The sequence below is a fragment of the Lepisma saccharinum genome, chromosome 9 (genome assembly GCF_977018435.1).
Source record: "Lepisma saccharinum chromosome 9, izLepSacc3.1, whole genome shotgun sequence".
In the NCBI taxonomy this organism is placed as follows: Eukaryota; Metazoa; Arthropoda; class Insecta; order Zygentoma; family Lepismatidae; genus Lepisma; species Lepisma saccharinum.
In genome coordinates, this window is record NC_139237.1 from 72,481,336 (window position 1) to 72,503,724 (window position 22,389).

General features: G+C 42.6%; 1 protein-coding gene across 5 annotated transcripts in view; it reads left to right on the forward strand.

Annotated features, from left to right (window-relative positions):
* Positions 1–22,389, forward strand: part of LOC145992138 (carboxypeptidase D-like) — a 168,599-nt gene that overhangs the window by 101,039 nt on the left and 45,171 nt on the right. For all 5 annotated transcript variants that reach the window (XM_083128402.1, XM_083128403.1, XM_083128398.1 and 2 more), the window contains exon 2: positions 751–1,012. In XM_083128402.1, coding sequence (XP_082984528.1) covers positions 769–1,012 — 244 coding nt within the window. In that variant the 5' untranslated portion in view covers positions 751–768. The remainder of the gene's footprint in view (positions 1–750; positions 1,013–22,389) is intronic.

Here is a 22,389-nt window from a genome sequence, read left to right on the forward strand (position 1 = left end):
CAGGTCGGGCTCCAAGTCGCTTCACCCCTTTGGCCTTACTCCATAACGGCCCCACGGTTGTAATTCAAATTTGGAGGCTGCACGGGGGACAGTGCCCACTCATAGACTTTGATTTCTCACCAGCACTGGCGAGAAAGAATTTCCTCATGTCACTGATGAAACCCGAACGGAATGTCATCTTCCAGGTAGTTGCCAGCTCGGGCTGCAAATCGCAAACTTGAGAAGAACCTGTGGCGGGCCGGTATAATTGGGAAACACTGGTCTACATCATATCCCTATCCATAAGAATTCAAACTATCACAGACCCATTACACTTTTTGAGGGAGTGAAAGAAGCGTTTCAGATGAGTGTCATACGATGGAATGAGTCCTACAACTTTATCCGTTCGGGAATTCACAACAGACGATCAAAATTTGCTCCTACTAGACTGTCTTTTCAATCTCTCTCTTAATGAATAATGTATATTTTAATAATTATGAATAACAAATAAATGTACGGGCTGTAAAGAGACGAAATTTCCTTTTCTAAAAAAAAGAAGAAAGGGAGAGAGAAATGTTTGCTGTGGGAATGAAAATCTACTCACACTTTTCAGTTATGGTAGTGATTGCTCCCACTACAGTTTTAAGCAATCCTATTGGCTGACGTGACGTCATTAGTGACGCTAGGTTAGGTTAGGCTGGGTTAGGTAAGACAGAGGAAGAAGAAAGAAGAGTGTTGTGGTACTAATTCCAACCTTTCGTCATTTTGCAGCTCCACAGTTGGATTAAGATGGAGGGAGGATCTTGCAACACTGCATGGATTTTATTTCTTCTACACCTCGTTACTCCCCTGTATTCGCAATCTCAGGTGGCAGTGACGCCGTCACCGAACGATGTCGCTAGCGACTTCAAGCTGCTGCAGCGGCTAGACTTCAGCTACCACCATTACGATGAACTGACAAGTTTTCTCCATAATGTCAGTACTGCATATCCGGAAATAACGTCGTTGTACTCGATAGGAAAAACGCTGCAAAGTAAGTACATTTGAGATGTAATAAATAATGCAATAGTGGCGTATATTCTCCATGTTACTGCGAAAACATTTTTCATCATGTAGGGTGGTATGAGTAATTGCTCATTATATATTATGCAAACTATTAAAATAAGCTTCTAAACTAGAATGTAAGTAAATTTTATAAAGATATTACAGACCTTTCCATCACCATCTTTTTGTTTTACGCAACGAGAGCTTCAAGAATTCAAACAAAAACGCCAAAAAAAAATGACAACCTCTGCTCCAGCATAGGTGAAAATGTAGTCCTTAAAAACACGGAAGATACGAGAGAAAAAATAATAGGTGTATGCGGAATGACCGGGATCGGGAAAAAAAATTCCCGTCCCGATCCCGACTTTGGGAAATAACTTCCCGACTTTTCGGGATCCCGAGCAGTCGGGAAATACCGAATGACCATTTTAAAAAGTTGTTAATTCTCCACGTTTTCTGCATTGCAAGTGTCTGGAATTTATCGGAAATTGTTTGTTTTTATTCCATAAATGCAAAAACAATCACTAATGTTGAAAATTAGGTGTATTATTCGAGATTTTGAGAGCTTCGGGAAATTTCGAACATTTCCCTTCCCTAAATTGCGAATTCATGTATGACTATGAATGCATTTCCGAAACATTCAACTTCCGAGCACAGCCGAAGTCGACCCGAAGCTCACCCGATCTGAAGTCGGCCACGCTGGGCTATAGATGGTGGGAAACCAGCAGCCTGAGGCGATTGAATCGACGACTCCCATTGGCTGAGATTTTCCTACTCCATTTATTCTTTATATTCTCACCTGTAAGGTATATGTTATATATAGACGTATTCTCCGAAATCTCATCTTTACATTGATGTACGATGCACATCACAATTTTGTTTCTTAACTGCTGTCACAATAATTAAAGCTAGCCCTTCCGAAGAAAAATAGCATTGATTTGAATACGAAGAAAAGCACGTGTTTATTTGTTTAGACTCAGTCCCAGCGCGTCGTCTGCTGTGACGTCACACTATTGGACTCCGTTTTAGACCGTGTCCGGATTGACAAGCGCTTCGTCCCGTTCCTCTCGCGTACCGTCGAAGTCACGTCCAAGTTGTCCCTGAGTCCCCGGATGGAAAGGGTGTTCTACGTGACATCTGCTGCCGATTCGGACTCGGCCTTAGCCTTCCTTTACTTGAAGCAAAATGAGTTCGGTTTCTGCACCAGAAGTATGTTGTGAATATAATTATGCCTAAAATGACACTAAATGTACCCAGAACTCGGATAACACGCAAGCTTGACGTAGCTTGCTTGTAGCTTGTCAAAAGCCAGTTGGCAAGCTTTCTGCAACTTCAGCTTTTTATAGCTGGATGCAAGTTTCCAGCAAACTCACAGCTTACCATGGAGATCTTGCTGCAAGCTTTTTCACTTGACATGGCAAGCTTGCAGCAAGTTTTCTGTGCATAGGCGTGCACACGGGAAGGGAAATTTCCCCTCCTAATACGCTCACTTAGAAATTTAGTGTAATTAAATCTTATTACCGTTATTAAACAATATTATTATATTAAAAAATAAAGTATTTTCAATCCGACGAAAGATCCAAGCAACTACCCATCACTACAATAAAACGTAGAATGAGGTTTTTCAAGACTTTTGCCCCCTTAATTAGAGGGTCTGCGCACGCCTATGTTTCTGGGCTATTGGAAATGGGGGTCTCGGGGGCAGGGGTCAGGATCAACTGTAGAAACGAATATGCATCAATTTAGAGTTTGTTTAACAGTTGAATGTTGTTTTTCATTCTTCGACTGAACTCTCAAGACTTTTGCCCCCCTAATCAGGGATGTGTGCGCATGCTTATGTGTTGTTGTTTTTTGCACTTTTTGTGCAAGTTTTGGATCACTCTGTAGTGCCATATATCTTCTACACTGAAGGAGAGGTGAAACGAGAAATCGCCCATTGAACACCAGCGTGATTCATGCGAATTTCAGAGCTCGCACGTGGCAGCCAAAGAGGAAGTTAGTTCGCCCCGGGGGCCAAACAAGGCGGTACTTCAGATATCAAGCTTGACATCCCATCAGCGAATGTAATCTAACCGACCCCGAGCATCAAAAGCCCTGTTGCGCTCGGCTATCGCTTTCAAAGAGCCGATTTGCCAACCTCGAATCCAAACATGTTGCTGTTTCGTCTGGTGTTCTAAGGTTGGAACTTGTTCATTGTAATTTGTTTTTCAAAGTAAACCTAAATAAATAGAACAAGAAGCAATGGCTTTGTTTTCACAATGCATCATACACTTTATCATCGTTTCATTCATGGGCGTCGCCAGAAATGTTTACAGGGGGTGGGGGTCGGGCAAATGATAAAAGTTGAATAGTAGATGAGTTTTATTATCACGAATGTAATTATACAATAATAAATAGGGAGACTCGATCCACTAAACGAGTGAATAACAGCACAACTATTTTCCATTATTTCTTTTGCACGTTTCGTTCAAGAAAAGGCTTTAAATTTTAGGGGGATTTTCTTTTTATAGAATGTGTTGTGTGATCTCTCACCTACAACTGTAATTATTAGAATTCTGAAAACTGTAAAATCATTTGTTGTTTGGATCAAATAGTAGAATATAACCTTGTTCTTGTATTTTTCACTCAATGTTCGAATACTAACAAAATTAACTTTATTTCTGTTCTTAACAGTAAGAGTAACAATCTTTCGGCTTTCTTGTATCTTTAAATGAAGAATGTCAATTTCCAGGGGGGTCTACCGACCCGTTCGACTCCCCCCCTTTCCGACGCCTATGGTTTCATGTATCCGACGTTAGGTAAATTGGGCCAAAGGAAGGATGTGTATAACCTCTGCCAATCCCCTTCCCCAGCGCCATGGTCCCAAAACTTGCTAACTTTCGTGTAACGTTAAGTAAGTGGAGACCATTAACTTTGGATTATGTTTCCATTAAATATATCAATGAAATTATTTAACTTCTACAACAAATGTCATTGATGTTAGAATACTGATGATGATGTACCATGATTGGCATACAAGAGGCGTGTTACAATAGAGACCGCATTTCTTTAAAGAAATAAATGAAACGTCTATTTTAATGATATTGAAACACAGATGCTACGCTACAGTAGTATTTTATGCTACTCTACAGTGTGTTATTGTACTTGATATTCTTGATGATATTGCTTTTTGTGAGTTATCAGTTCGTATACTGTTAATTACAATAAAAATGAAAATCTTGAAAAAATCGTTATGTAATAATCGAAAAATGTACACACAACAAATGTCTAATCTCTCGCTCTTTCTGACGTAAACAAACCAGAAGTATTTGACCAAAATAAACTAATTGGAGTAATTGCCAAATTATGTGAATAAATATAAACGAAAGAAGATATACGATAATGAGTAAGGTTAACTATTTACTTATTTATTGAACTCAACATGTACATACCTAATTTCAGAGCCCATATAAAGGATACATAGTCAATACAATTACATATATTTCTGTAATATATAGAGAGAAATTATATATATAAACACACACACACACACACACACACACACATATATATATATATATATATATATATATATACGTATATAAAATATATTTAAAATTATTTTATATATATATATACACACACACACTATATCACATCATTTCATTAGGAAATTTTGTCTTTAAGCTTATGTCATTGTGTTAATAGTGGCTTTACTGAGATCCCTTAGATTCATAGAAAAGATGTCAATGATCTTATTCTTGATTAGCAGTTTATTGTAACTAGTGCACATTCTCAACAATGGAGATTTCTTTTTAATTTCCGATCTAGCCTTCTTTATAAGAAAAACTTCATTCTTGAGTCTAGTTTTCGACGACGGGATTCGAAAATTTATCTGGCAGAGTAGATGTTCAGCATCTAGTTCGTGATTTAACAACTTCCACAAGAATACTATTTCCTGTAACGTCCTTCTACAACACAGCTTTGTAAACCGACGTTCATATGTGGGATAAACCTTCTGAAATGTGTATTTTAAAAATCTAAGAAATCTCTATTGGACTCTTTCAATTGCTTCACTGTACTTTGCTGTGTCTGTATTCCATATAACAGATGCATATTCGAGTTTTGGTCTTACATATGAATAATACAGAACTTTTGGTGTCTCTATACTCTTGAAATCCCTTCACGTTCTAAGAATAAACCCAAGTTTCATGAACGCTTCACTAATTATTTGTTCTACGTGTTTATTAAAAGTAAGATTTGAATAAAAAAATTACCCCTAAATCCTTGACTGTAAAATTTCTTGCTAGAGTATGGTTGTATATTTTATACTAAAATTCAACTGGGTTTTTATTTCGAGTATATATTACAAAATTGCATTTATTGATATTTATAGTTAAATCATTGTTTATTGTCTGATTTGGTGTTTTAAGTCAACTTTATGAACAGTAAGGCTAATCGGGACTGAACATACAGTTTAAAGTGGGATCCGAACAACTATGTATCTCCACCGGGAATCAAACCCGGGACCCCTTGTTTACAAGGCGACGACGCTACCACTACGCCATCGGAGAGGCCTTATTATTATTATTATTATTATTATTATTATTATTATTACGGTTATTATTATTTTGTTATTGTTGTTGTTACTACTTCTACTACTTTACAAATCATAAAATTCAAATTGAATTGAAATTACTTTGGCATTGTACACAAGTTCAGATTCGAGTCTACTATTTAGATAGAAATTGGATTCGCCTTGCTTCATTTCAATAAACATCTATCACTTTGTTGATGAACAGTTTTTGTCTTTTTGTACTTTATCAAAATGCACAGATATCAATTAGAGTCAGAGACCACTTAATCAACTGTCCTCCATGGTATCTCTGATCCATGTTTGTACGTGCCGAAGGGTACTGTAAAATAATAATAATAATAATAGTTGCTGTAACTTACGGTCTGCAAGTCATAGAACACAATATTTTTTGTAATAAAATATCTAAAATTTCGCCACTCGAATTACATTAACTCTTTCCAAGAATCTCAGGATGGGCAAGTGCACCCCTTGCCCCCTCCCCCCTTCTTGCATACCAGTGACAGCAACAAAGAGAAACGTCAGTAGTAGTAGTCAATATGTACCTTTGACAACAATTTTGATTTCTTGACCCCACGACCGCCAAACCCTCAAAAACTCACTTTCTCTCCACGTTCCACGCCTCATTTATTGCGCTGACGATGTTTCACGGCGCAAAAAAAGCCGTGATGAGTGAAAGATGAGCTCTCATCCTCTCATCCTCTCATCCTCTCATCCTTGAAGGATGAATGCATCTTATTGTAATTTTCCAAGTCCCGGTCAAATGTTTGTATATCGTGACCTTTGTAAACCTCTCTCTTTCGGGAACGATGTGCCACACACACGCACACACACGCGCGCGTGTGTATCACTTTCTCCCCACGTTCCGCGCCTTATTTATTGCGCTGACGATGTTTCACGGCGCAGAAAAGCAGTGATGAGTGAAAGATGCACTCTCATCTTCTCATCCCCTCATCTTCTCATCCTCTCATCCTCTCATTCTCTCATCCTCTCATTCTCTCATCCTCTCATCCTCTCATCCTCTCATCCTTTGAAGGATGAATGCACCTTATCGTAATTTTCCAACCCCGGGGGACCAAAAATGTTTATATATCGTGACCTTTGTAAACCTCTCTCGGGGAACGATGTGCCACACGCGCGCGCCTGCCTCTTATTATTTCCGTATTGTGACACAAACAAACAAATAATTATTGTTGTTTTTTAGGATTCCTGGCCCCTATAACCTCGCCAGGGTGCGTGGTGCCCAACCAAAAAAAGTAAAAGGTTTTCTAACGGCTGCGGTTCTAGATAACCACACCTCTGTAGAGTTTCACGTGTTTTTTTTTTTCTCAAACTTCCATGAAACTCTACAGAGGACCTCCGTAATGCATGCAACGTGTGCTAACGACTCTAGTGTTATTTTGATGTTGTAATATTTTTGGATATAGAGTTTTATTGTGAGATATAGATAAAAATAATTATGTTTATTATAATATTTTCTTGATGAAGATGGAGAATATATGTGTGTGTGTTACAAATAAGGTTGCATGCTTTTTTTTCTAGTGTGTGTGTATGTGTTTTTGATGTTTCGACAGCATCTGAAACGATAAAAAAAGAAAGAATTTTATTGTTAATTTTCTTGTGTAAAAACAACAACAAATTTTTTTGTGCAAATTTTCTGATTTGTCTCTCGTGCTATAGTGCAAAAAAAGATATTGTAACTGATAACTAATGAAATTGATATTTGTAACTGATCTGAACTAGTGAAATTCGTATTGTGCTATTGTAACTGATTGTGCTAGTACAAAAAATTTCTTATTTGTGCAAGAAAAGATGTTAAAAAACTTGTTAAAACTGCTCTGTGACCCTCTCGTTCTTCACGTCGTAGGCGAAGGACTTCTCTGCAATCAGGATGACACTGCATAGGGTATCCTCGGGCAAGGCATCGTGGAACTCGCAGACGACCTTGATGTTGGTTCGATCGTTGACCACCACCTGCTTTCTCTTAGATGTGTTGATGACGGTCATGGGTCTCCGTGCTTTGAATTCGCTGGGCGTGTAGTACATGTCCACGCTTCCCTCGGTCACGCGTTTGTAAGCCGAGAACGCTTCGTAAAGTTTGAGGTAATCGTTTTTTGTCATGTCGAGGTTGTAATTCTCGCGCGGGAACACTTCGTTGCGTCCATTCTTCAGATAAATGTTCTTGATCTTGCAGTCGTCGAACTTGCTGGAATCTTTTTCCTGATTCTTGTCCCTCCCGGTCTGAAAGAGCACTACGACGAAATCTGGCATATCGAACTGTATGTTGTTGAACTGCGTCGTCACGTCGAATTCCATGTGACTTCCCGATGCCACCTTCTGTACGCACTGGTAACCGTGAAAGTGAATCGGCACCTGCGGACTTTTCAAGATCTCCGCTTTGTACTTGAGGGCGTAATTCGTTTCGTATTCCACCACCGGCATTCTCAATTCCATGCTCCGGATGACGCATTTTGCTGCTTCGGGTAAAGTGTTGGCTATCGGCGTGGTGCCGTCCGGACCCAAAGTAGCGTATCGCATCAGTGCGTTGTTGTCGTTGGCCGCTCTTCGAAACGTGATCCTCAGTCCTCCCTTCCACATGATCTCCTTGTAGTCCGAGAAGAAACCAGGCAGCAGACGCATGGGAAAGAGCACCGTGTGACTTCTCGTCGATATTTTGGTCCCGGCTTCGAATCCCCCGGCCTGGTAGTACGCTGCGTCCGTTTTGGATAATTTCAACGTTCCCACTGCCGTCGACGTGATGCCTGGATAATCTATTCTGTCGATGACGGTGTTGTGTTTCCTCACCTCCACCTGCGAGAACAGGTGAGGCACGAAGTTGTCCACGAGTATCAAGTTTGCTGCTGCGGGAAACGCGTCTCCGCTTTCCGTCTTCACCACGTCGAATTGAAGGTAGAGGTCCGCTCTGTGAGGATGAATGAAGCCGTCGCCTACGTCCAGGTCGTATTCGATCTCCCTGTTCGCTTCGTTCAGATTGGCGAACGTGCGACGGTTGGGAGGGAAAGATTGCAATTCGTAACTTTCGATTTGCTCCATTTTACATGTATGGTTATTTATTATATGTTGATCTCCACGATGGCCGTCGTAGTGGCACCTGCGAAATCCACCACGTCTCCTTTCTCGTTCGTCACCACCAACTCTATGTCGTCTATGCGGTTGCGACATACTGGAAAATAGATCGGCGAAGAGGGCGTGTAGATGATCGGTTCCATGAACTCGGAACTTGGTTTGAAAGTGGCTATGATTCCCGTCTGCTTGTGACTTCCTAATAATCCGTCCGAAGATTTCGTGATCATGCCTTCCGCCACGTTGCAGTGTACGTTCAGAGTCTCTATGGCCAAGAATTTAGGAATGTTGGTTGCTACGTGCTTGATGCCAGCTTCGAGTTTTGGGTGGTTGTTCTCGAAACCTAAAAGTTCTCCCATGGTGCCCAGGTCCACGGTCTCCGTCGCGGATAGGATTTCCACTCTGTGCGTGACCGAATTTTGAGAAAGGTACGTGCCTTTGGGTAATTGAGCTTGCAAAGTGGAAAGATTGTATTGTCCTGGCGTGACGACGATGTGTTCGCTTCCGACGCTAATTTTGTTGTTGTGCTGCGTGACGTTAGGTATGAGGTACATGCTGTAGAATGCACGCAGAGCCACGGATTTAGGATAGACGATGTCGTCGTGCAGCGTGAGTTTCAAGATTGAAGATTCGCTCGTGAGATGGAACACGCCCATCCTAGTGATGCTGTTTGAGGTTCCACAATGCTTTCTGGAAATCCTTGATCGTAGGGTTATTTATTTTAGAGAGAAACGCGAGCACGGAGAGGCAGAGATGACCGCAGTTCACGTCTCCGAAATTTTGAATGCGTTCGTCGTTGTAGTATATAGAGGTTTTGTTCGTTTTCAGATAATGAATTAAATTTGTAGGTGGAACACCTCCGAAAGAATCGAAAACGAATGCTTTATCATTGTCGTTTTTGTGGTAACATATCCAATGCGTGCCTGGATTTTCTTGACCGTCCAAGTTGACTACTCCGCATTCTCTTCTTTTAACGCTTGAAGGTAACGAGTCGGACATGAAAACTCCTCTGAAGTGTTTGATTTGTAACGGTTCGATCAGAGATTCAATGTCTCGGTTGGTGAGTGCTGTTGTTTCTTTTTTTAAACTTCTTCATCACGCCCTTCCCCCTTTCTTCTCCATGGCCAGGTTGTGACGTTTCTGTTCTTCCAATTCCGCCTTGTTCTTCTTCGAGTCGATGACGGTTTTCGCGATGGCGGCACTTCCGCCAGCCAAACTTCCAACGGCCCCCAATGCTGCTAGGATGGCCGGGATGCTGAATATGAAACCTCCGATCTTTTGCTGTTTCCGCGAACGCTGCAAGCGTCTCAATTGAGGTGTGCTGAGAAGTAATTTCATTCCGTGTCCTTTGCTCAAGCAAGAACGTTTCTTCTCGCGTTGTTTCTTGGTGAGTAACCCATCGAGGGCACCTAGATTTTTAAGATTGGAGTATGGTATCTGGTACACGACACCCTTGGGCTTCATGTTGATGCTCTATGTGTTATTTTCACGGTATGTTATTTATATATATATTCTGAGATTTTTTCTTGTGTAGTTTTTTTTTTACGGTATGTTATTTATATATAAATGTTCTGAGATTTTTTTTCAAGGCCTCGCAGTCGTTACACAAATTCTATTACGTGCTTCGTTTTCTTGCCAAGAAGTTCCTTTGTCCCCTTGTACACGATTCGAGTTTTGTTCTCGATTAAAATAGATAGCTTCTCGTCGGATAACATGTTAGCGTATCGATCTGGTAAAAATAGACTGTATTGTGCGTTGAGCAACAGGCGTACCTTGGGACCATACTGGGTAGAAACGATTGAACCGGAAGTTATCGTGTAAGGTTTGTCGACTTCCAATTCCCGAATTTTTACATACTCGACTGACAAATTTAGCATTTGTTTTAATGCTTGGAGATCACTCATTTTTTCAGTCGTCATATCAAAAAAAAAATTCAGAGTGTTAGAGAGAAATTTAATTGTTTTTTCACGATGTGTGTTATTTATATATACCGAAGATTATTTTTTTTCACGATGTGTGTTATTTATATATCAAGTTTTTTTTTTTTTTTGACACGTATATATATTATTATTTTTTTAACAGAGGAAGAAAGTCCGTGCTTCGGAAAACGCGATGATGTGCGTAATGATATCTTCCGTCTCCTGCTTAGACTTGCGCCAATCTACTGTGTACCGTCTTCTTTCCTGCCTTGCCTCGTGCAATTCATCTAACCTATCGTTTAATTTTTCCCCTGCAGCCAAAAGCAGAATGTTGAGATCACCGCACCTCAGGCCGCTGATCTCCCGAAGATGGTCCTTGAGAACTATTTCGCATCCCATGTGAAATGCCGGCGTCGTTTTAGCTATGATCACAAGTTTATTAACATCTCCGTTAACTACCTTTTTGAATATTTTAGATAGTAGTTCGTGCGGCAAATCAGTTATGCAAGCCATGTTTTTTTTTTACTGTATGTTATTTATATACCCCACCCCAATTTTTGTTTTGTGTTCATGGCGATGGTGGTACCCAGTGCGGCGACCCGTTCACCCAGCGATGCGTCTCTGCTCACGAACCTTTCGAAAGCTGCGTGCTCTAACTTTCTGTCTGCTTCGTGACGTGCATCCAGATCCGTCTGCGTGGTGTTGTAAGCGATGTCGTGATCTTTGCATGCGGCGTCCAACGGATTCACACCCTTGTCTCCTCTCTCCAATCTTTTCTCGAGTTTGGTACCCGGTCCGCAGTACTGGTAGCCAGGTAAATGCATCTCGAAAGGTAACTTGTTGATGATGTCGTTCACGAGTCCTTTTCCTTCGGCCACGTTCCAGAATCTCGGAGGTAGCGTGTTGATGATTTTGATCAGGTAACCTATGCCCTTGTCGTCGTTCACGATGAAGTTGGAAAGTTTCGTGCTGATCATGTCCACGATGCCAACCTTCTCGTTGTAGAAATTACGGTTGCCTGCATTCTCTTCGCCGGCTATCACCAACAATCGGTCCACGAGCTTCCTCACGTCGTCCACCCAAACGAATTCTTTGGGTAACGTGTTGTAGCGTTTGACGCCGCTGCCTGTTTTGACCTGGTTCCAAATCGGTTTGATGAGATTCCTGTACTTCTCGCCGCTGCTCGATTTCACCCTATTCTGCGAGGCATCGTTGTTCTGGTACAAGGCATCCGTCATGATCAAAATTTCCTTGTAACTCTGGTAATCTTCGTCGGTGTAATCTTTCGGCTGCTTTTTGGCAACGAGTTCCCACAGTCCCACCGTACCCGGATACCTGGTCCAACTATCCTTCTCGCCTAAATTAACTTTAATGTCGTTGCCTTCGAAGGTCACCTTCGATTTCCCAATCTTCCACACCACACCACCGCCTTCGTTGGTTTCCATGCTAGGATACAAACCGAACACTTCATCCTTGTCGAATTTCCCCGTACTCAGGTAGTCTCGTGCCAAAGGTCCCAACTCGATCTTATCCGAAGACGACGTGCTACCAATGGCTCGACGTCGTGCCGGTGCATCCTTCAGTTCGAACGGTGTCGAAGGAATGCTCGAAATGGGCGTGGGTACAGCGTAACTTTTAGCTGCGAGCGGTACGAGTTCGTTGATCAAATTTTTATTTTGTTCCGTGACACTTTTTTCTGATGGCATCGATCACGGGTTGATCCTGACGTTTCTTCTCTTCGTAGAACCCGCGATTCTCGGATTTCCAACCTTTGAAGCGTTTCGCGAGGTAATCGCGGAGCTTGAGATTTTCCTCTTCGATTTTTCGTTTCGTCATGACGTTTATTTATATACGTCGTTTCTCACAACGTTGCAACGTTTAGAAAGTCGTTGATTTTGTTTCTGTATTTTCCGTCGTTGGGTTTCCTCGTCATGTCGATCGTCGCGAATCCGAAATCGTCACCGTTCCAGCAAGTAGAGCAGCAGCGTTCCGAAAATTGATTGTAGTTCATGTCTCCGCCTACGTAGTCATCGTACGCGTGCTTGAGGTTGGTGTGATCTTGACGAAACAAACATATGAAATTAGCGTTGTCGCGTACTAACTGTTTTGGAATTTTGGAAAACGTTTGAGCTAGGTAGAAGCAATCCATTCCTTTGTGACGACCTTGCGTGAAAAAGTTGCGAATTTCATTTTGATTTTCCAGGATGGCGTCGTCGAACACGACGACTGAATTTTCACGACAATCGTCGAGTGGTTTTATTTCCGAAGCGAACGTTGCAATGTCCAGACCATCGTACACTTTCATCAGTTGCTGGTATTTGGATTGCTCCAAACTTTTCGAGAACACGTACAGGTGCCTGTTCTTCCAATCTAACCAATTCGGTGCGAGGAGAAAATTGTCCACGAGCAGTGTCGTTTTCCCACACCCCGAAGGACCTACGATCAGACAGCGGATGCTGTCGGGAAGCAACTCGCCGTTCTTTTTTATTCTCGTTTGACTTTCCGGATCCGGTAGACGCTTCACCACGTTCCACGTACTCACAAGATCACTTCGTTCGCGTCGATCCAACTCTTTTCCGGAAGTCCCAGCCATTTGACAAACAGTTTGTCACCTTTCCTACGCAATACTTTCTCGATGAGGTACGTGTCGGGGTGTTTCGTTTTAGAGAGTTCCTCTTCGTAAAATCTTCCTTTCAAAATCTCGCCGCTACTATCTTTTATTATATACGTGTGTCGGTTTCCGGGTAGAACTCGAACCACGGTAAAAAGTTCTGTGCTCCAATTTTTTGTGAATCCCTTCTCGAAGGTGCGTTTGAATTTGCTGATCCTCACCTGGTCTCCAATTTTGTATTTAGCTTTTTTTGTCGTGGGTGTGTACTTTCGACAGTAAACTGTAGAAATTAAACGCTGCTCGTCGGACTTGGTAACGTCGGCTGGCTTCATGCCTATCGTTCTGTGTACCGTATCATTATAGGTGTCGACGAGTTCCGGCAGGATGTCGACCCATTTGTAATTTCCCCGAAGCGTGAATCGTTTCCACATGTGAGTTTTCAAGGTTCGATTGAATCTTTCCACGATGCTGGCTTTGATGTGACTGAAGGTCGAATAATGTTGAATGTCATGTTTTTGAATAAACTTTTGGAATACAGCGTTGTAAAATTCCTTCCCCTTGTCTGTTTGCAGAAACCGTGGTCGTCTGCCACCGCTTTCGCGAAAAATTGTCTTGAATGCTTCCGTGACGCATGTTCCCGTTTTCGCCTTCAAAGGTAGAGCCCATGCGAATTTCGAAAATGTGTCTATGACGGTGAGGAGGTACTTGTTGCTCTTGTTCAATTTATGTACGTTTTTCAAATTGCCGCTACTCATCTCCACGAGGTCACTTTGCCAGAGGTCGTCTATGCCCTTGGTTACCACAGCCAAACGTTCGTAGTTACGGCGTGCAGGTTTATGCAATTCTTCGACGATGGCTTGCCTAGACATTTTTTTTTAGAGATTACGTTTCAAGAGAAGCACAAGCGTGATGGGATTCAAAGAGGGTGGTACCTCGCTCGTGTTTTGAATGATCAGCTTATCGCCGGCACTCACGTCGAAAACGGTAAGATCTTCGTCTTCGTGTATTTCATATATGTTGCGCGTTTCGTTCCAACGTGCCAGAGGAATGTTTCCTGCTTTCTGGACACCACGATTCGATATCAAAGTCATGGTAGGAACGCTAGCTTTTCTACCGTGAGACCAGTACGAAAATTCGTTTATCTGAATCGTGCCATCGAGGAGAAACTTGTAGTACGGATGATAAGGATGTAACATGTACAGTTTGTTACCTTCAACGAACGTGGAGATTCTCTGTTGATTGGGTACGCTGTTGATTTCGATGGCTTGCAGAGAATGCAGTTTAGCGAATTTAGTGTCGACGCCGAGCAGATTACTGTGAACGTGTCCGAGTTTATTTTCGATGGGCAGCAAATGCTCGACTATGGTATCCGTTACGGCAGACAACGACGGTTTGATTTTCACTTCCACGTTCAACTGCTTGTAGTTTTCGTTGAGTTCTTGTAACTTGGCACCGAAAGAAGCCAGCGTCGATTCCTGCGTGGATTCCAGCACTCCGACTTGATCTCTGATGTTGACGACGATGTTCTGAAGGTTCTCGACTTGATTCAATTTCGAGCTCTTCTCAGTAAGATCGTTCACGATGCTTCGCATCTCTGTAAACTGCGTGTGAAGGTCGGCGACGCTCTGCGAAGTGGGCAGCGTCGACACCAGCGAACTAATTTCGTCTCGAATCTGTTCCACGTTCGCCGTTTCCGTTTCTAGTCGTTTCAGCATTCGAGATATGTTTCTTTTCAAAGCGTGCAATTCTTTGGAGGTGGGGAGATTGGCCACCCTACTCTCGAGATCGCTCAATGAACTTTTGATGTCGCTCGATTCGGATAGTGCCGTCACCGCCGTTTTCAATTTTTCCAAATCTTCGCTCGAAGGCACGCTCGTCCGTAACGATTCCAAGTCACCCTGTATGTTGTCCAGTACGTGATGAAAATGAGCAAGATTGGATTCGACGTTTAAATTTTCTAAATATTCGATTTTATGCTGAACCGTGCTCAACGTGTCTTGTATGCTCGTCAGCGCGCTCGCTTCAGCGTGAATATTTTTAATTTCTTCGTTGATCAACTCCAGTGACGCCTGAAGCGTAGCGATGGTGGTTTGAATGTGTTCGAAATCTTGATACGCCTCCAATTGAATTTTTATGTTCGCGACGCTTTTACCGATGACCTGCAGTTCGTCCGACGATGGTAGGTTCGTCATGGTATCTTCCAAAGTCTGTAACTTGGATTTGATTTCTTCCAACGTGCCGGTGAATTCTTCTTGTAATTTGGAAACGACGACATGCAAGCGTTCTGCGTCTATATCGTTCACGACGGTTTGAAGTTCAGAGAAATTCTTTTCTATTGCGGAAGTTCGTTCTTTGATTTCGAGTTTCAGTTTTTCCAAATCTTCATTTTTCGATTGAAATTGCTGTAATTTGGCCAAATCATTTTGAAGCGAATCCACGCTCAACTGTATATTTTGAACGTTGTCGTAAGAAGGTACGTCGACATAATTTTTTATCAGCGTCTTCAGTTCGGAATCGATTTTCAGAATGGGGTCGAGACATTGCGTTTGGAGCGTAGCGATTTCCGACTCTAAACTTTTGTTTAAGGTTTCCTGCAAAGCGATCAAATCGGTCCTCAACTTCTTAACTCGAATGTCCAACATGAGAATCTCTTCTGCGTGGTCTACACGCTTGGTGTTGCCGAAAATGTCGTTAGGCATTTTTGGTTAGCGGTTATTTATAATAGGATAGACGATTCGTAATTCTACGAAGAGAGGAATAAGTTTGTCGTAATCTCCGAGGAGTTCCATGTAAAGATAATCTCCTGCAGACACATCGTACGTAATGTTAGAAAGCATCTTGTCGTGCTTGATTCGAAAAATGTTCTTGCCAGTAGAAATTTTGATTTCGCCTACGTTTTCCGGATTCACGGTGATCCGAAGTTTCCCGTCGATCGGAATTTCGTAGAAATGTAAATTGTTATTGAAGACGTAAAACATCTTGCCCACATCGTCGTCCAATTTCGTCCAAATACTGTTGAGGTGAACGATCAGTAGACCGTTGAGTTTGGATAACATGGAAGGTAAGAGGTTATTGGAATTTGGTGGTGCACTTTCCATGTTGATCTGTTTCCGGAAACCAAAAAGATTCATTGTCCTTGTTAGTTATTTAAATTTTCTATATGCTGTGCCCCTTTGTAGATCGAATAAATAGAAGAGAAGATTTTATCTACGGCGATGCAATTCAAAAACTCGAACGTGTAATTATGTCATTAGATCAGGATGAAGAAGAAAAAAATAAGAGTTGAATTTAATGAGGCCTCGTTTAGAGCGAGCTTAACGGCATAATAACAACTTCCAACTTTTCATTCCCCGAGGGCTCCTCTTTTCCTCCATATGTTTTTGAAGAATGCCAAAAGACACAGCGGACTTCATGGCTATGGGGTTACGGTTAACACACGTCACATTTATCACTTCCATTACAGTGGCCCCACTCTCTCGTGTGGATTTGACAATCGAGAACACGTAACTTGTTGTCTCTGGCATCCAATGCGACCTTGGTTACGCGCGTCGTGTACAGTTCGTGTAATTTATTCGCAATGCGATGATCTGTGCTGAGTTGTCTTTTACCTTGAAACAGGCATTCTTTGTAGTCTTTCATGCTAAATTTGCTGGTACTTATTTTTCCTACCCCTTTCGCTTTCTTGATCTCTTTTTCTTCTGCAATCTTGACGCAGTACATTTTGGCACGAAGCCCCGCAAATTCGCTGATGTAATTACCAGCCGTTTCATCTTTGAACTTTCCTATGGTCATTTTATTTTCTATCGAATGCAAGTGATGGCCTGATGGTAAGTTGCTAAAATCAAAAAGATGCTTCATCGAACTCAGATCATGTTCGAGGCTTGGTGTTTGGATTAGAAAAATGAAGCTATCCGTATCAATGTAACATATTTGGATGTTATCTCCATAAAAAGGTTGAAACTGATCGTAGTACGATTGGTACATGTGCAATTTTGATAGTTCAAGGACGGTGGCACCTATGGCAATCGGCTTGTTGAGCATCACTTGCTTCTTGTTCTTCTCGACGAATACTAGATTCTCGTCGAAAATGGTGAAGTTTCTGAAGTAGGGAGACGCGACAATCTTCTCAAATTTCTTTTCGTCCGTGACCAACGTTGCGTCGATGTAATTACGCACGTTCTCCATCGTCTTGCCGTAGATGGCGTTATTGAACAGATCCTTGTCTGCAGGCGATGTCGATTGCGCTCTGCGTCGCGTGTTCTCGGCTATGTACGGTTCGAGCCACCTACTCTGTCGGAACTTCAATCCTCTATGTACTTTCTTCAGCTGCAAGCCGTGACTCACGTAAAATTGGAGGAGTCGGTAGTGCAGAACGTAATTCCGCTTGTTCTCCATGCTTAGTATTAGTTTTGGCTCCGATCCTCCAGGTGGCTTCTCTTTGGTGGGGGCCAGGGCCAATCCGCGATGTTTCTCGTGAAGCGTTTCGGGATAATCGAGATCCACTTCCAAGAAACAGCCCCATTCGTTATCTTCGCTCCAGTTGAGAAAATCCTCGCAGGAGAGTTCCTCTTCGGTCATCCACGCGTAGTCGCTGATGGGAAGACACTGGGACATGGAGTGGCCATACAAGTTGTTGACATCCCAGTAGACGATGTAGGTGTTGGTCTTCGATGCATCGTAACCAGGTGTATGAGGGTTATTTGCCTGGGCATGGCGTCGAGGACATTGGACGATGCCACCGCGTATCGCACTCTCCATGAAGGCATACTGTTCCTTCTCTGCGATGAGTCCCAGTTCCACGTTGGTGTATTTCATCATCGATTCCCAAGTCAATCCCGGCGTCGTGAAGAAATACGCAGGATCCAACTTGTAGATCGAGATGCATCTCTTGCGAAACGATTCGAAAATGTCCATGAGAAGAGTCACGACCAATTTGAGATAGAGATCGTGATAATCACGAAAAGTTTGGCAATTGAAGGCTGTCCACACACTACGAGCGTGTTCGTAGTCCTCTTCGGAACAGACGTCCTCCGTGAGATGAGAATAAAATGCCTCCCGGGGTGGATGTTCCGCCTCGTCAAATTTGTCGAAATCGTTGACGTACTCGTAGGGGTAGACGCCCTTGCGACGCAACAGATTCAAATTCTCATCTCTCCCCGAAAAACATTTTTGTTTGGTGGCCACAAGATCTTCGTCGCCAAGTTGAGCTGCAAGAGTAGCGAGGCTGGAGGACAGGAAATTGTAAGAGTCCAGGATTCTAACTTCCACACTTCCTCCTTCTTCGAGAGGGATCCACACTCTCACTGTAATATACTTCTCGCTCGTTCTCGGAATGATGCTGATTCGAGTTGTTATGTTGTAGAGCTCTTTGACGAACAGATGCGTATCGTATTTTTCCGTGTAATGCAGAAACACGGCAACAAAATGCGACTCCTTAATTTTAAGATTGCACGAATTACAGATGGTGCTCAGGAATAATCCATTCTGGTGGTCATGGTGTACGACCTTGTGATTTTCGGGGGGTGAAAGTCTGGTTACACTCCGCGCATCTTGTCGCCGTGTCATGTCTCCGCTGTTGTTCCGTCGTGAGAGCAGGTGGAGAAACGTAAGAGCCTTTCAGGCTGGGTGCAAGTTCTCTCGCGCATTCCGCTATCTTCTTAACAAAATGTTTTGCCGCATCGGGTCCGCAATACAAGATGACATCATTTAATTTTTCTCCGTAGATGGAGAAACTGCAAGGCTCGTGGTGAAAAATTTGGATTGTGCTTGAGGTAGAGGGATCAGGGTTGCAAGACGTCATGGGAACTTGGAAGCTTTCAAAGTCGGCATAAAAAACGACGGGATGGTGGAGAAGAGCCTGGTGTTTCTGAAATTTCATCTTGGTTCCGGGTTCCGGCATGACATCTTCGGGTTCTGCATTCACGGAACCAAAACACTTGTGCTGTTCTCTCATCTTCTTTCCCACGCGAAAAGTTCTCAAGCATCGATCGCAAATTTCGATCTTATCGTGATGCTTGCTGATCTGTCTTCCTACTAATCGTGAGAAATTCCGTATCAAACTGTAACGGCCATCTACAAGCAAGAGTCGAATTACATTATTCTGGCTTCTCGCAGGTCTTAACACACGAATGTTGTCGCAATCGTCAACCCCAAACACAAAAATATCGATATCTTCTTTTTTTTCCTCTCTATAGTTTTTTAAAAATTGATCGATCTCATTCACGGGCACAGGATAGGAAATTCCTCGCATGACATTCTTGTATTTCCCCTCGTATCGTCTGTAATTGGACAGGCGTTGGGGGTTAACATTATTAGCTGGGTGTAATGCGGCGATGACAGACCATAGGAAACTCTTCTCATCATTACTTTGTATGTTTAACACTGCATTTTGCTTTTTTTTTTTGCTTGTTTTTTTGAGCGCTACGTAAGGGTTTGAAATTGCACACTCGAAGCTGTAACGTGTGGCTGCGACCGCAAAGGGTCCATCCACTTCCTCTACCTTCAAACTCTTCTTGTTTTTGTGTCAGGTGCTCAAATAGCCGTGTCACTATCTCGTCCAGATCCTTGTGATTGCCCTCATGCAAGTCTTCACACCCTACGTAAAAGCTGAAAGTGCTTGTCTTGGATGAGACAACTTTCTCATACATGAGGGTCAAGACGAGATGAATTTTAATTGAAACATTGACGAGGCAATCACGTAATTGATCAACTACCAGAGATTTCACATTGTCGAGGAAGGTGCTCGAGTCACATTTTTCGTCACCTCCAGATTTATACGTCATGATGCGTGCACTTTTATTCAAAGCACCGCCTTCATGCGCATCAATGCGAGATTTCTTTGCCGGGGGGCGACATCATGTTCAGGTAGACGACATTTTTTCAAATGCCTGGCAATATTGGGTTTAGAAATTAATTTTTCACAGTTACGACATGCCACTTTCCCGCAAAAACCGGAGGGACCTGGTTGCGGTTCCATTTTTTTCTCTGATATTTATATATACAGAGAAATTTTTTGGGGGGGAGGGGGGTTGTGGTGGTGGTAGGGGAAAGCGCACTGAAACAGAAGGAAAAAAAATAGATAAAAAAAGCTGAAAAGTGCTAGATATTTTTTCCTTACACAAAAATGCATATATATATTAGACGCGAACAGTGTGTGCACTGTTGTAGGAGGTGTGTGTCAATTTTTATGACGCCTCTTAATATGTGCGTGTGTGTGTGTCAGACGCAAAACAAAAGAAATATATATCGTGAAAACAAAATAAAACACACTTGAAAAGAAAACTTACCTTTCAAGAGAGATAGAGAGACTTCAAAAAACTTGTAGCTCACTAAAACTTCCACGATGATATATGTATACTGTCAGACAAACAATTAAGAATACTGAACTGCCACAATTGACGTTCACCTTTCAAGAAAGGTAGAGAGACTTCAAAATAAAACTTGTAGCTCACTAAAACTTCCACGATGATATATATGTATACTATCAGACAAACAATTAAGAATACTGAACTGCCACGATTGAGGTTCACTATGATAATGATGTACAAAAAGAGAAACTGGTGTGTTATATAGGAACGGGGAGTTTGTTGCCGTTTGTGGTTGCCGAGGGTGGAGTCGTCCACTGCGGAAGCGGATGGCAATAAACACCGTTGACAGTTCCACCTTATGCGTGTTTGTCATGGTATTCGATCATTTTTCCTCAACCAGATTCACTTCGGGCGGAAGCAGATGCGAGATGATTAGGTTCGGGGAGTTTGTTGCCGTTTGTGGTTGCCGAGGGTGGAGTCGTCCACTGCGGAAGCGGATGGCAATAAACACCGTTGACAGTTCCACCTTATGCGTGTTTATCATGGTATTCGATCATTTTTCCTCAACCAGATTCACTTCGGGCGGAAGCAGATGCGAGATGATTAGGTTCGGGGAGTTTGTTGTCGTTTGTGGTTGCCGAGGGTGAAGTCGTCCACTGCGGAAGCGGATGGTAATAAACACCGTTGACAGTTCCACCTTATGCGTGTTTGTCATGGTATTCAATCATTTTTCCTCAACCAGATTCACTTCGGGCGGAAGCAGATGCGAGATGATTAGGTTCGGGGAGTTTGTTGCCGTTTGTGGTTGCCGAGGGTGGAGTCGTCCACTGCGGAAGCGGATGGCAATAAACACCGTTGAGGTTTCGTATAGGATTATCGATTTATGTTTCATGGAATAATCTACGTAAGATTCCAGCATTGAGAACAAACAACGTTGATTGAATTTTTGGCAGCATTTGCAATACAAATCCAAACTCGTGACGATTTTCGCCTCCACGCACCCTGGCGAGGTTATAGGGGCCAGGAATCCTAAAAAACAACAATTATTATTTGTTTGTTTGTGTCACAATACGGAAATAATAAGAGGCAGGCGCGCGCGTGTGGCACATCGTTCCCCGAGAGAGGTTTACAAAGGTCACGATATATAAACATTTTTGGTCCCCCGGGGTTGGAAAATTACGATAAGATGCATTCATCCTTCAAAGGATGAGAGGATGAGAAGATGAGAGGATGAGAAAATGAGAGGATGAGAGAATGAGAGGATGAGAGGATGAGAGGATGAGAAGATGAGGGGATGAGAAGATGAGAGTGCATCTTTCACTCATCACTGCTTTTCTGCGCCGTGAAACATCGTCAGCGCAATAAATAAGGCGCGGAACGTGTAGAGAGTGATACACACGCGCGCGTGTGTGTGCGTGTGTGTGGCACATCGTTCCCGAAAGAGAGAGGTTTACAAAGGTCACGATATACAAACATTTGACCGGGACTTGGAAAATTACAATAAGATGCATTCATCCTTCAAGGATGAGAGGATGAGAGGATGAGAGGATGAGAGGATGAGAGCTCATCTTTCACTCATCACGGCTTTTTTTGCGCCGTGAAACATCGTCAGCGCAATAAATGAGGCGTGGAACGTGGAGAGAAAGTGAGTTTTTGAGGGTTTGGCGGTCGTGGGGTCAAGAAATCAAAATTGTTGTCAAAGGTACATATTGACAACTACTGTCAGTCAGGGGAACAGTAAGAAAAGTAAAGTGGGAGAGAAATTTAGAGAAAAGATGCCGTGACAAGGACGAAGAAAGGGAGAAATATAAGATAACGATAAAGAGAGAGAAAGAGGCACGAAAGCAGAGAGGGATCAAATAGAGGAAAGAC